The sequence below is a fragment of the Myotis brandtii genome, unplaced genomic scaffold, assembly GCF_000412655.1.
Source record: "Myotis brandtii unplaced genomic scaffold, ASM41265v1 scaffold524, whole genome shotgun sequence".
In the NCBI taxonomy this organism is placed as follows: domain Eukaryota; kingdom Metazoa; phylum Chordata; class Mammalia; order Chiroptera; family Vespertilionidae; genus Myotis; species Myotis brandtii.
In genome coordinates this window covers 115105-127412 of record NW_005369911.1, presented here as the reverse complement: position 1 = coordinate 127412, position 12308 = coordinate 115105, and the positions used below count along the sequence as shown (strand labels likewise).

General features: G+C 39.6%; 2 protein-coding genes across 2 annotated transcripts in view; both read left to right on the top strand.

The window, feature by feature from the left end:
- LOC106728046 (double-headed protease inhibitor, submandibular gland-like) overlaps positions 1–3845 on the top strand; it is a 6666-nt gene extending 2821 nt beyond the window's left edge. Inside the window, exons 3-6 of the mRNA XM_014548885.1 lie at positions 254–375; positions 1643–1685; positions 3107–3213; positions 3671–3845. Of these exons, the coding sequence (XP_014404371.1) occupies positions 254–375; positions 1643–1685; positions 3107–3213; positions 3671–3725 (327 nt within the window). The 3' untranslated portion in view covers positions 3726–3845. The remainder of the gene's footprint in view (positions 1–253; positions 376–1642; positions 1686–3106; positions 3214–3670) is intronic.
- A 2413-nt stretch (positions 3846–6258) lies between these two features.
- Positions 6259–12081, top strand: SPINK14 (serine peptidase inhibitor, Kazal type 14 (putative)). The gene is made up of 4 exons (XM_014548886.1): positions 6259–6327; positions 7470–7507; positions 10456–10592; positions 11861–12081. The coding sequence occupies exons 1-4, from the start codon at positions 6300–6302 to the stop codon at positions 11904–11906; spliced, it is 249 nt and encodes an 82-aa protein (XP_014404372.1). The 5' UTR covers positions 6259–6299; the 3' UTR covers positions 11907–12081.
- The last annotated feature ends 227 nt before the right edge of the window (positions 12082–12308 follow it).

The following is a 12308-nucleotide window of genomic DNA, read 5'->3' as shown; positions in this document are numbered from 1 at the left end:
TGAACCTGCAACCTTCTTATCAGGATGATGCTCTAATCAACTGAGCTACCTGGCCAGGGCTTAAACAGCCAATTCTTATTTTACTTAAGGAATGTCCTAGGTCTGATCAGTTTTTGTAGTGCAGCACCCGGTCCAATAGAATATCTTCTGGATACTCTTTCCACTCTCTTCTCTCTTCTTTCCATTTTGATATGAGAATGACTACAGAATTGAAGAAAGAGAATGTAGGACATTATTTTTCTTCCAATTACAGGTGGATTGCTCCAAATACCAGGGTAAAGGCTCCAGGCTTGCATGCACAAGGGAGTATAAACCAGTATGTGGTGTAGATAATACAGTTTACAGCAATGAATGCATGTATTGTATGAAAAAAAAGTAAGTATGGTATTCAATTTGGAGCCCAGCCCCAGCCCCTTTAAAGATCACAAAATCCACATTGGCCAAAATCTGCTTGGTTGTTAAACACGGGGTTTGACAAATCCTACCTTTTGACCATCCTCTTTGGGCATTGCTTTGTTAAAATTTAAAAAAAATTAGCTATATCTCTAAGGAACTCAGAAGATAGCTATCTCTCTGTAGGCTGTTAGCCATGGATATGATTACAAGGCTTTGTTCTATCTTTCACACACCAGAGGAAATTCATGTTACTTCTCATGGTTGCCTGGAAAAGTCTGGGGAAGAGAGTGGGAGTACAAATGGTAGTTGGAACCAGTTGGAATCCCCACTGCCACAAGTTCAATATTAACTCCTCACTGGAAACAACCTCTCAGCTTCTAGGAGAATGGTTATTACCAGCCATTCTAGCTATTTTAATTCACTATTTTATGATTAGTTGTTAAAATCATGGGCTTTGGAGTCAGACATATGGATTAGAATCCAAACTGCATTTAATTAATCTGTAGCATGAGGTAAACATCCAATCCACTAAACACTTCAGTATTCCCTTATATAAGATATAAATTACAACCGTGTTTAGAATTTACTGTGATAAAAACATGTCAATCATTAGCTAAGCAGTAGATATGGAGTGAATACACATAGAAATGAGCTCTGTTTTCTCCTCATGATTTTCTTCCTTATTTTCTCTCGTTTTCTAGCCCTTCTGAAATGTATAGTCAAGTGTAATAGCAATTGTTATTCAGGATATAATCTTTAGGATATGCAAACTCATACGCCACTAAAACAATAGGAGTTTAAAGACTGGGGAGATTTTATGGATTATATTATCTCATATCTCATATCCCTTTTAAAGAAGTCAGGAATCTAACTCAGAAAGGAGAAATAGCTGTAACAAAATTACCCACACTAATGTCAGAAATGGATTTGAGCATTTTTTCTTAACTGCAAAAATGTTCTCACACTATACTATTCCTTTGATTTTTATCTGAATATTCATGGACTATTTTTTAATAGTCCTTTTCGTGTTGATCTTATTTTCTTATGTTTTTATTTGATGGATGTTTTATTACCCACCAAAGATATTAATGGTCAATATTAGTCAACTGGAGTAGACTATTAACCAGAACCCCTCATTCTCAGTCCCGGTCAGACAACACAGAATGACATATGACTGTATTTTATTCTGTAGGTTATGAAATATCAAGTAACTGCTTTACCCATTAGATAAAATTTTCTCTTTCAGAGAACGAGGAGTTGTACTCAGAAAACTTCATGATGGGCAATGTGTAAGTATATTCAGAAATTTTATTTATTCTTAATATAAAATGTTACACTAATTCCTCATTTTCCTATGGGAAAAACTATTTTAAGATATGTCATTTAAAAATTATCTATACCATGTATGGTCATAGGTAAGACATTTGGCCAGCCTAAACAGATGACCTGAAGGACAGTTAATTTATTTACCCAGAGGAGGACTTCAGAAACTTTACTCATAGCCCTTAATTGGGGCAGGTTGGTATACAAGTGCTTCTTTTATTTTATTTTTTTTAAATATTTTTATTGATTTCAGAGAGGAAGAGAGAGGGAGAGAGAGATAAAAACATCCACGATGAGACTGAACCTGCAACCTGGGCATGTGTCCTGCCTGGGAATCGAACTGTGACCTCCAGGTTCATAGGTCAACACTCAAACACTGAGCCACGCTGGCTGAGCCACGTGCTTATTTTCTAACACTGCAACTAATTAGCAGGTTACAAAAAGGAGTTCAAGGGAATTAGGGACTCAAGGTTATTCTCATAACAATAATGAAAGTTATTTTTTAAAAGCACAAAAAATTCAAAAGAAATATAGAGATAATTTAGGGGTAAAGAGCTATGTGAGTGGGATGTCAATAATTAGAATAAGATAGGAGAACTGTTAACATGTAAAAGACAGTTTAATTTAAGGAGAGGTACCTAACCCAATTCCATGGGTGGGAGAGAGAAACTTATAAAAGTCCGTGACCTGACTTTAAAGGTGGAACAGGAGCTGGGTTGATGGATAAAGTGGGTAACGTCATGTAAGAGGAAAAACACCATAAGCAAAGTCACAGGGACTTTCAGGAGCAGGAGACTCTCAGGGAATTCAGTCCTTAAATGGCCTCGAGTAAGTGGCAGAGCAGATAAGAATGGAGAGATAAGCACAGGTCAATGAGGGGACTTTCTGTTGATGGGGAAGTCAGTTAAGTTTTTGAAGAACAAGATCTAAGTTGATTTGTTAAAAAAAAAATCACTCTGCATCAATGTGGAGGAGGACTGAAATCCCCAATAAAGCATGGAGGCTGGGCAGTACATTGGCAGATAACTGCAGATGTGTAGGCAGGACCTATTGAGGGCTGGATTAAAGGGAACGACAGTCTGGTAAGGAGAGGACTAATTTGGAAATTAAGTACAAGATAGAATCCAGAGGATGTATCTGTCACTCTAATGTAGAGGAGTGAGAGGGAAGCCTTATACCTGAACTGAGCTCTCCCTTGCTGTGATGGTCGTCCCACCATTGTTAGGTCAGATTATATAAACTTCGGAGAATGTTGTTTTGAATATGGAATTCTGAACTAAATAATCCTTCAAGGTCTTTCAAAAGTTTATTTTCTATGGTTTAATGATCTGAAATTGTTCTTTCTTTTCTTTTTCTTTTTCTTTTTTTTTGGGGGGGACATGGGCAGGTTGAATGCACCAAATTCTCTGAGGCATGCACCATGGAATATATGCCTCACTGTGGATCTGATGGAGTAGAATATGCCAACAAATGTTTGTTTTGCAACGGTGTTGCGTAAGTGCTGAATTCAAAATATTATTTGCAGAAATAGCCTTTCTCAGAGAGCCAGAGACAATCTTGGCTTCCAAGTAAGATGCTGCTATGAAGCATAAGAGTGAGATGGTTCACTGATGATCATAATGTTTTATAAAAAGAAGAAGGAAAGAGAGAGGAAGAGAGAAAGTGGATAGTAGGAAGAAATGGAAGCTAGAAAATGAGAGACTTCTTACAGTTTTTTTAAATGACAGACAAACGAAAAATTCACAGAATTTTTTGGGGGAGGGGGCTCTTGACACTGGTTTTTACTAGCACATTGAAGTTTTTTTAAATTAACCTTGCTTAAGCTTAGTGGCTAACTGTTCATCTTTCATGCTGTGTACTCATTTGACTGGACTGATCTAAAAATATGAAACTTTTAATTTAAGATTTCCAAAATCTTTACCTTTCTTTTAAAAAATGATTTCTTTTGTAGGAAGAGCCGTGGTGCCCTTTATTTGGCCAATTATGGACAATGCGAGTCTCGCTGATGCTCAAGCTCACCAAGTTTCCTTTAGCAGATTCCACATAGAGAACCTGTTTCCCGGGGATGCTGTGGGACAAATATATGGATTTAATTCTTCAATAAAAGAATCTCAGCAGTAACTGTCTGGCTTGTCTCCGTGTATGAGATTCTTGTCTTAAGGAGAGTATCTGTGGTCGTTTTCCTGAACTATAAATCACACAAAAATATTTCTTCTAATCCTACTGAAATTGGGAATGAGAGAGGTTATAGACATACTCGTGAGTGAAGAATATGCTCATGGCATCCCATTTTAAAACAACTCAGAATTTTTAAGTTAATGTGTCAAAGGGTGGATCTGACCATAGTCTTATATTATTTTTTGCTACACCAATGAAAAGTGGAAAATTCAGGTTTGGAGAAAGATAGAGTGAGAACGCACAATACTATAAACTAATCAGAACAGGCTAGGAATAACATATATACTTTAGGCACCACCATTTAAAGGGAACTGAGTCACATATGGGCATCTTCAAAAGATCAAGAAAATGTCACAGTACATTTCTAAGTGGAAAAAAAGCAGAAAACAATATATACCACAAAAATGTGATTAAATATGACAATAGGAACATGTACATGTGCTCATGAGTGTGGGATTGCCTTCCCTGTAGCAGCCTTTCCAACCCTAGAGAATTATGCATATAGGTTCCAGAGCTTGATCAAGGAACACATTGAACTGAAATGATATAATAATTCAATATATATTTAATAGTTATTTTGGGGTTTTAAGATTTCACATCTTCATTTTTTTTTGGTTATTTTCCTATTTTCTAATGTTAACATTTACTCCTTGATATAAGAACAATTGTTCTTTACCAAAAGGAAGATAGAGGCAGAAAGTTCAGGTAACAGGAAGAAACTCAGGTATGATAACATCTCTTCCCTGTTGCACAACTGCAAAGACACTGGACTGCCAATGGCATCCATCACCTCATCTGTCGCTGCCACCTGCTCTGTTCTTCAGCTGCTTGCACATTTTGCATTCTGGCTGAAGGTGCTCATTAGCATTGTGGAACATGATATGCTCTTTCTACTGTGTTCGTTCCTACTGTTTCCTCATGCTGTTGCCTCTTCGGAATGCCTGCCAAAGGCTACTCTGCCCACCCGCCAAGTCTTCCAAACAGCTTCATGCTTTCTTCACCAAAGCCCCCTGCTGAGGTTTGATGTTGATGGATCTAAATGTTGGGCCTCCCAAGGTCTGCTCAGCCCAGCACACAATGCCTCAGTGCCTTCCTCCCACACAGCTACTCTATCCCCTCCTGAGGCCCTAACACATGCTCCTTAAATGAGTTACCAGTCAAAAAAGCAAGTCACATCTCCCTTCCTTTTCTCTTTTTTCTAAGGTGGGTCAACTGGGCCATATGCTGTAGGACAAGTGAGCATCTGGCATTGTGCATCCATACAGTTGGATCTCCCACTGTTTCTGCTCCGTTCCTGCAGGAATCGAGGCAAGGCCTCAGGGAGAAATGGGGGAGTACCTAAAAAGGCATGGTGTTTCCGATTGTCTCAGGAGCAGGCAGAGGAGACAGCTCTGGATCTTGTGCCAGGGACCTCCAACCATTCTGGGCAGTGGAGTATTGAGGAGACCTTTCATGTCTCAGCACAGCAGAGCAGCAGAGAGTTTATGTGAATTTCCTATTGACATATGCTACAGAGCAGGAAAAAAAAAGGCCCAAAGGACATAGGGAGGACCAGGGCACTTTTGCAGGATTAGAAAGACGGGGACAGTTCAATATGGTCCTTGATCAAGCTCTGGTACCTGTATGCATCGCTCTCTAGGGTTGGAAAAGCTGCTACAGGGAAGGCAATCCCACTGGAGGGTTTGCTCACTGATGTATCCCTTTCTGTGTCTGGATAAAAAGAGCTTTGGGGCCCCCATGAGATGGCAGGTAATGGTTTTTATCCCTGTGGACTCTCCAAGAATGCTTTAAGATAGTCTAGTATTCCCAGTCAGAAGATTTTTCAGCATAACCAAGGATGCCTGGAAGATTAGTAATCTTTATCTTAATCCAGGGATAGCCTCTGCTTCATGAACCATACAGACATGCTTCCTCTGTTGAGAAGCTTTTGTCTAGAAGCCTCTAGTGGCCTCATCATTTTCTCTGTAGCTTCTTAAAGAAAAAACAATTGGATGAGTCTTGAGGTAAGAAGTTGACTTTTCAGGACACTTTAAAATGCCTCTATACTAAAATAATACAACTATGTTCAAAGAGTTATCGCTGACTAACTTCTGTCTTCTGAGTAGTCACAGATCTGTCACTGAGGTCTATACTTTTATTTGTGACTAGCCAAAATTTTAACTTTTCCTGAGCATTTGTTCTTGGGGAAGGGTGGCATTAGGCATTCCAAGTGCCATATGCAGAATTTACAATGGGCAGACTAGAGATGGATATTCACTTCGAAGCTGGTATTCCAATTATTTCTACTTTGGTGATTGCAGTAGAGAACAACGTCCTGAGACATCTCAGAGCATCATTTTAAGAACACACCAGGAGGAAAGATGCCCAAATCTTTCCCAGTACTCTGCTCATTATTGTTCTTCATGCTGATCCATCGGGTGGTACCATTTGGTGAGTAATTTGGCTGGTTCTGGCAGGAATGTAAAGTGGATTTGTGGGCTCTAACATTCATTGTGATCTGAAATAGAATGCTTTGAAATTCTTATTTATTTATTTATTTATTTATGTCATTTTACTGTATCTGTATATCTGTATCTATATATAGAAAGAGAGACAATGGAGTGTGGTCCACCCCCCCCCTTAAAAAAAAGGCTTTGGGCTAAGGGACAGGGACCTTGGTTTTTCCACCCACTAATGCAGATTATGAGACTTAATTCTTGGGGACCAGGAGCTTGGGTAATTCAATGAGGTGACCTGTGAAAGTGACTGACAATGTGCTTACATGGCAGCACATCTCAGAAATTCAGTACTGTTGAAAATGCTTTAAAAAAAAAGGAAAAAAAAAGCTTTTCCATGTATCTGAGTGGGTCATTATTTTTCAGGTCCTTTTCTAGAGAAGAGTCATGTAGAGAGTTATAAAGTTCCTTGAGACTGAAGAGCTTGATTTTTTACATATCTGTCATGAATTCCTGGGCATTTCATAACAAGGGCCTTTCCCCTCTCTGTGAAATAGGGGGATTGGGCTTAAAGGCCTCTTTAAAATTCTAGTATTTCTTAATTTCTTCCATACGTGGGCTGCCAGTTCTGAATCCACTCCTGTTCTTCAAAAGTAATTTGATATACTGGATTGGCAATGTTTATGAGAGTAGCAAGGCATCTACATAGTCTTCTACTGATTATCTATCAGGAGAAGAGGGGTTGTTCTGCATCTTGAGAAAAAATAAGTTAATACATGGAAAAATAAAACAATGCTTTAAATGATTGCAAGCTTCCTTGGTAATAATTTAAAATTCTTTTATTCCAGATTAAGAATAGAGAGGAAGGGAGAGAGATAGAGAGTTAGAAACATCGATGAGAGAGAAACATCGATCAGCTGCCCCCTGCACATCTCCCACTGGGGATGTGCCTGCAACCCAGGCACATGCCCTTGGCCGGAATCGAACCTGGGACCCTTCAGTCTGCAGGCCGACGCTCCATCCACTGAGCCAAACTGGCTTCGGCCAGATTAAGAATTCTTAATCAGCCAAAAGATTAAGCTATGATTTACCAGATATTAGATTTTGTAACTATTTTCAATTATGTCTTGGTTTCAGTCCGTGAAGAATGGTGGCCACCACATGGAGATTTCAAGGTAATGTTTCACTAGGCTTACCAGGACTGAGGTTCTAATGGAGTTTTCTTTGGAATTGTGATTTTTGAGCCTTACTGCAGCAAGGTCATCTGTTGCATTCTTAGAAGACCAATCATGTGAATATGACAGGTACACTGCAGGTGTAGGAGCCCAGAGTAGAGTGATTCAAACTGGAAACCAAGCTGAGATTTGGTCATATGTACATACACCAGAGAACCTTCATGGTACCTGGGAAGTGTTATGAGCACCCATGATTGCCAGGGGAAGGGCAGGGTCTTAAGAACCCTCGGACTTGGGCATAGCACAGTTTTTGCTCTCAAGGAGCTCACAGTTTGGGGAGGGGGTGCTCCCAAATGCTCTGAGACATGCAGAGAATGACTATGTAAGTTGTGAATAGGGAACATCAAAGATGTGGACTGAGGAAAATGTGCAAGAATATGAGCAGAGCATCAAATTGTGTTTGCAACTTGGATGAGGAAAAATGAAGGGGACACCCTTTTCATTTTAACCTACTCCTCTGAGGATTAAATATATTGTGAAGCTACTACGTGTTTGATAAATGATGGAAATGGGTGATGAGGGATTACTTTTTTAAAATATACATTTGCATCATTGTACTCTTTTACTTTAGGAGTTTCTGTACTTTTAAGTTTTTGTCTCATTTGTAACTTTTAAGTTGTACTTCTTTTAAAAAATCAGTTATGAGTTGACTGGTGAGAAAGGCCTTTTGAGGGGAGGTTGGCCTTCAAGATACCTATAGTTTAGAGTGAGAACCTGATAGAGGCTGTAGCTCCAGCAGAAGATCGCAGAGCCTGTCTAGGATTTATCCTCTGATCTCAAAGAGTTCAGTTCTAGCATTTTACTCTCCAGAGCTGCCTGCAGGAGGAGTTCTCCCTCGCCCATCAACTTACTCATTTTTACTTATTTCTTTAAGGAATATTTACTTATCTTCCGTGTTATGCCTTAGGATACAATAGTGAGGAAAACAGACATATTGCCTTCTCTCATGAAGCTAATAAGTAGCCAGAAAAAAAGGAAAGGGACAACTATTATTGGTAGTAAATTCCATACATACAAGAAGTAAGAGGGTATGATAGAGAATATCTATTAAGAGTAGAGATACTACTATACACCATGTGATCTATATTGGCCTCTCTGGGGTGGGGACATCTCAACTGAGATCTGAAGGGCAAAAAGTAGCTGCCTGGGTGAAGAGTGGTGAGGAAGACTTTCCCTGCTTATACTGATTGAACACTTGGATGACTGGGTCACAGAGAGGGAGGGGTGTGCAGGGGATGCTACACTTACAGCAGTAGATTGGAACCCTCCCCTGATGAACACCTCTCACTCAAAAGCAAAAGAAGTTGCATTTATAGACAATGATACTAGCTATTCTTGATTTTTATTTGATTACTTTATATTTATTCTGACTAAAGTATTTCATATCTCAAATACTTATATATTTGATATTTATATATCAAACACTGATTGGAGGTATAAAAAGAAAGAATGAAGGGTTGGGATTGTATTTTGAAAAATATCTCTGAGACAGTAGGTTGTAACCTGAGTTCTGAAGGCAGAATGAGATTGGGTTCAGGGAAACAAATATGTTTGTTGGGGGTGGTCATGACAAACCAGAAGACCCTGAGATGGAGTATTGGGGGTGGAGAGCGCTAAAAAGGCAAAGAGCCAGGTGGTGTAAAGGTAGGTGGGAAAAGTTGGGAGGGTCCAGATCACATGGGGTCTTCTATCCCATACCAAGAACAAATTTCTTAATGTGAAATGATGTGTAATTAAAGATTTCTTAATAAACAGAATAAAATTATTTAATTGATATTTAAATTATGGAAACTAGAGGACAGGGGTAATAGAGGAAGTGGAAGGATTAATTGGGTGACAGACACAGGAGGTAGGTGATGGTGGCCTGGCCATGGTGGTGGTGTTGGATAGATAAGGAAAGGAGGGAGAGTTTCTAAGCTTAAATATGATTTTTCTATCTCTAAATACTAAGACAAAACTCTCTTCCACCTTGTATCAGAGGTACTTTATCTATTGTATGGCACTCTTAGAGCCCCTGAGACCACCATCCTCAAGCCATCACCTTAGAGTTACTGCTTCAAGACATCACTCACGCCCTAACCGGTTTGGCTCAGTGGATAGAGCATCAGCCTGCGGACTCAAGGATCCCAGATTCGATTCCGGTCAAGGGCATGTACCTTGATTGTGGGCACATCCCCAGTAGGGGGTGTGCAGGAGGCAGCTGATCGATGTTTCTAACTCTCTATCCCTCTCCCTTCCTCTCTGTAAAAAATCAATAAAATACATTTAAAAAAAAAAAAAGAAAAGACATCACTCACACCAGCCTTGCAAGTAGACATGGGTTCTAATCCCTGATGACACATGTTCCTTCCCTTATTTTCCATTTTCCCTAAAAAACCAGGGAGTTATTCTAAATGATCCCACATTTCACAACTTTAAGATAAGAGTTGGCTTGGGGATTTTGAGAGTAGATAAAAAATGTGGTAAATATTTTAAATCAAGGCATATGGATTTCAGCAAAGCATTTTTTCCAATTATGGAGCTTTCATAGCTGAGTTGGCTTAAAAAAAATCTCTAAGAATACTCCCAGATCTAATAGTCTTGGAATAAAGGAGACTGAGAGAGAAGCTGAATTTCCCAAATAAATTCTATTTATTCATTCTTCCTTTTCCAACTCTAGCATAGCAGGCCTCTGTTCTCTATTGCTGTCAGGAGTTATCATGTTGCTATCAGATAGGATATATGTAGGTTCTGGTTACATTGTTTCGTGGAGGGGAGAGCTGTGAGAGCTTTGGGGAGACTAGAACATGATCTTGGCTATGTTTAGATTTCCCTAATGAAGTCCAGAGGTGAGCTACCTATCTATGAGTGTGATTCTAATTGTAACATTCTTCTCAATTCAATTGCAGGTGAAATGTCCATATAAGGAAGTAGACTTGAGCTGGTTCAAAGGAACACTGAAGCCCTGCAGTGGTATATATCATCCGATCTGTGGCACCAATTTGGTAACCTATGAAAACCCCTGCATCTTGTGTATTGAGAGCTTGTGAGTACTGTTTGGGGGAAGGTGGGAGAACAATGAAAAAGCTTAGCCCACAGCAATTACTATCTACCTCTTCTACCAAGTGCCATCAGCCTTGATGCCAGGAATTTGCTCCAGTTTGCACAGATAATGATCAGTCCCCACTGAGAAGAGCTTGTGGTCATATAAAGTTCACTGGAGTACAAAGCAGACTCATTGTGCTCATTGTGCTCAGGGTGCTCCTCGGGTCCTTTCTTCTCTCTGAGCCCTCACATTCAGTGGTCGGCAAACTCATTAGTTAACAGAGCCAAATATCCACAGTACTTCTTCAAAATAGACTCGCCCAGGCCGAAAACCGACTTCTGCGCATGGGCCACAAAGTTTCAATCACACTGTACGTGCGCCCGCACGTGGTATTTTGTGGAAGAGCCACACTCAAGGGGCCAAAGAGCTGCACGTGGCTCGCGAGCCGCAGTTTGCCGACCACAGCTATGCCAACTGATGGATTTTCACTTGAAGCTTCAAATACCTTGTAGAGTCCTGAAATTCTTTGATTTTAAGACAAGTTGTGGTTTTGCCTAATGTCAGATATCTTCAATCTCTATGTTTGAATGTGTTTGAAACTCTGAGCTAGAATGAGGGGACAACAAAGCTTGGGTCCTTTAGCTAAGAGTGAGTGTTTAGTTTGTTGTGGTTTGTTGTTGCTTTTGTTTTGTTTTGGGTGTGTTTTGTGTGTGAGGGGGGGTTGGATTTCTGTGACATGATTTTCAGTTATTAGATGCAGAGGTCTCACAAAACCATGGCTTCAGGTTTGATCTCTGTAGAAGCCAGTACATTTCACAGGAAAAAAAAATTATCCCTATGGCATCAGACTGGAGTCCTCCGCACAACAATTATTTTGTAGTTTTGTGCATAGGGTGAGGACAGGAGTGTGAAACCCCAGGTCATCCCCACTATTAAGTAATTTAGCCAAAGTGTGAGAGTATTGACAGAGAAGATGAGGGTTAACATGCAGGACTGATTCAATGAAAAAGCTTATGATTCAATAACCCATTTTCAAAGAGACTGTTGCATAGGTCATAGTATTGTCAGTGACATTTTAGGATTGTAAAAGGATAACTGGGCAGGAAGCCAATAACCTAGTTTTGGTTTGTAGTCCATTCTCCCTTTTGCTCTGGCTCTAAGTATTCTCAAATATAAAATAAGGGTGTTCGATAAGATAATTTTAAAGTATATTTGTAGCTCTGACATTCTACTATTTAATGAAATATTTATTCTTACTCTTTCTTTAGGAAATCTTCTGGGCATATTAAGTTTCTACGTGATGGAGCATGCTAGTTAAGCAGACTTGGATGTGAAAGAATATATCTTCTTTTTCTCCCTCATGGCAGTCCTCCTCTTACAACTCACCTGTCCTTTTTTCCTCCTTGCATATGTTCTTGGTGACAGAGAGCTGCCCCTATTGAGCTTGTATCAGATAGTGAAAGCTTCCTTCTTTAGTCCTCTTCCCTCTTTGCCTGCCACATTCTTCCTAATAAACGTTTCTGAAAGTATGATTTCACTTGGGTTTTTTATGTATGTGTCTCAAATCTCAAAAGTAGACCAAATTAAACATTTGAGCCAAGGATCTAAGACAAACATTGGGATTACTCGGCTCTATAATACAGTGAACAGTGGGGTAATCTATGTAAAGCAAGCATGTCAAACTCAAAGGCTAACACGGGCCAAATAAACAAGGTT

Excerpts from the sequence above, each read along its gene's own strand:
- SPINK14 (XM_014548886.1), top strand. The coding sequence starts at position 6,300 with ATGCTGATCCATCGGGTGGTACCATTTG. Across the intron at positions 6,328-7,469 it reads CCATCGGGTGGTACCATTTG|TCCGTGAAGAATGGTGGCCA; the intron begins GTGAGTAATTTG and ends TCTTGGTTTCAG. Across the intron at positions 10,593-11,860 it reads ATCTTGTGTATTGAGAGCTT|GAAATCTTCTGGGCATATTA; the intron begins GTGAGTACTGTT and ends CTCTTTCTTTAG.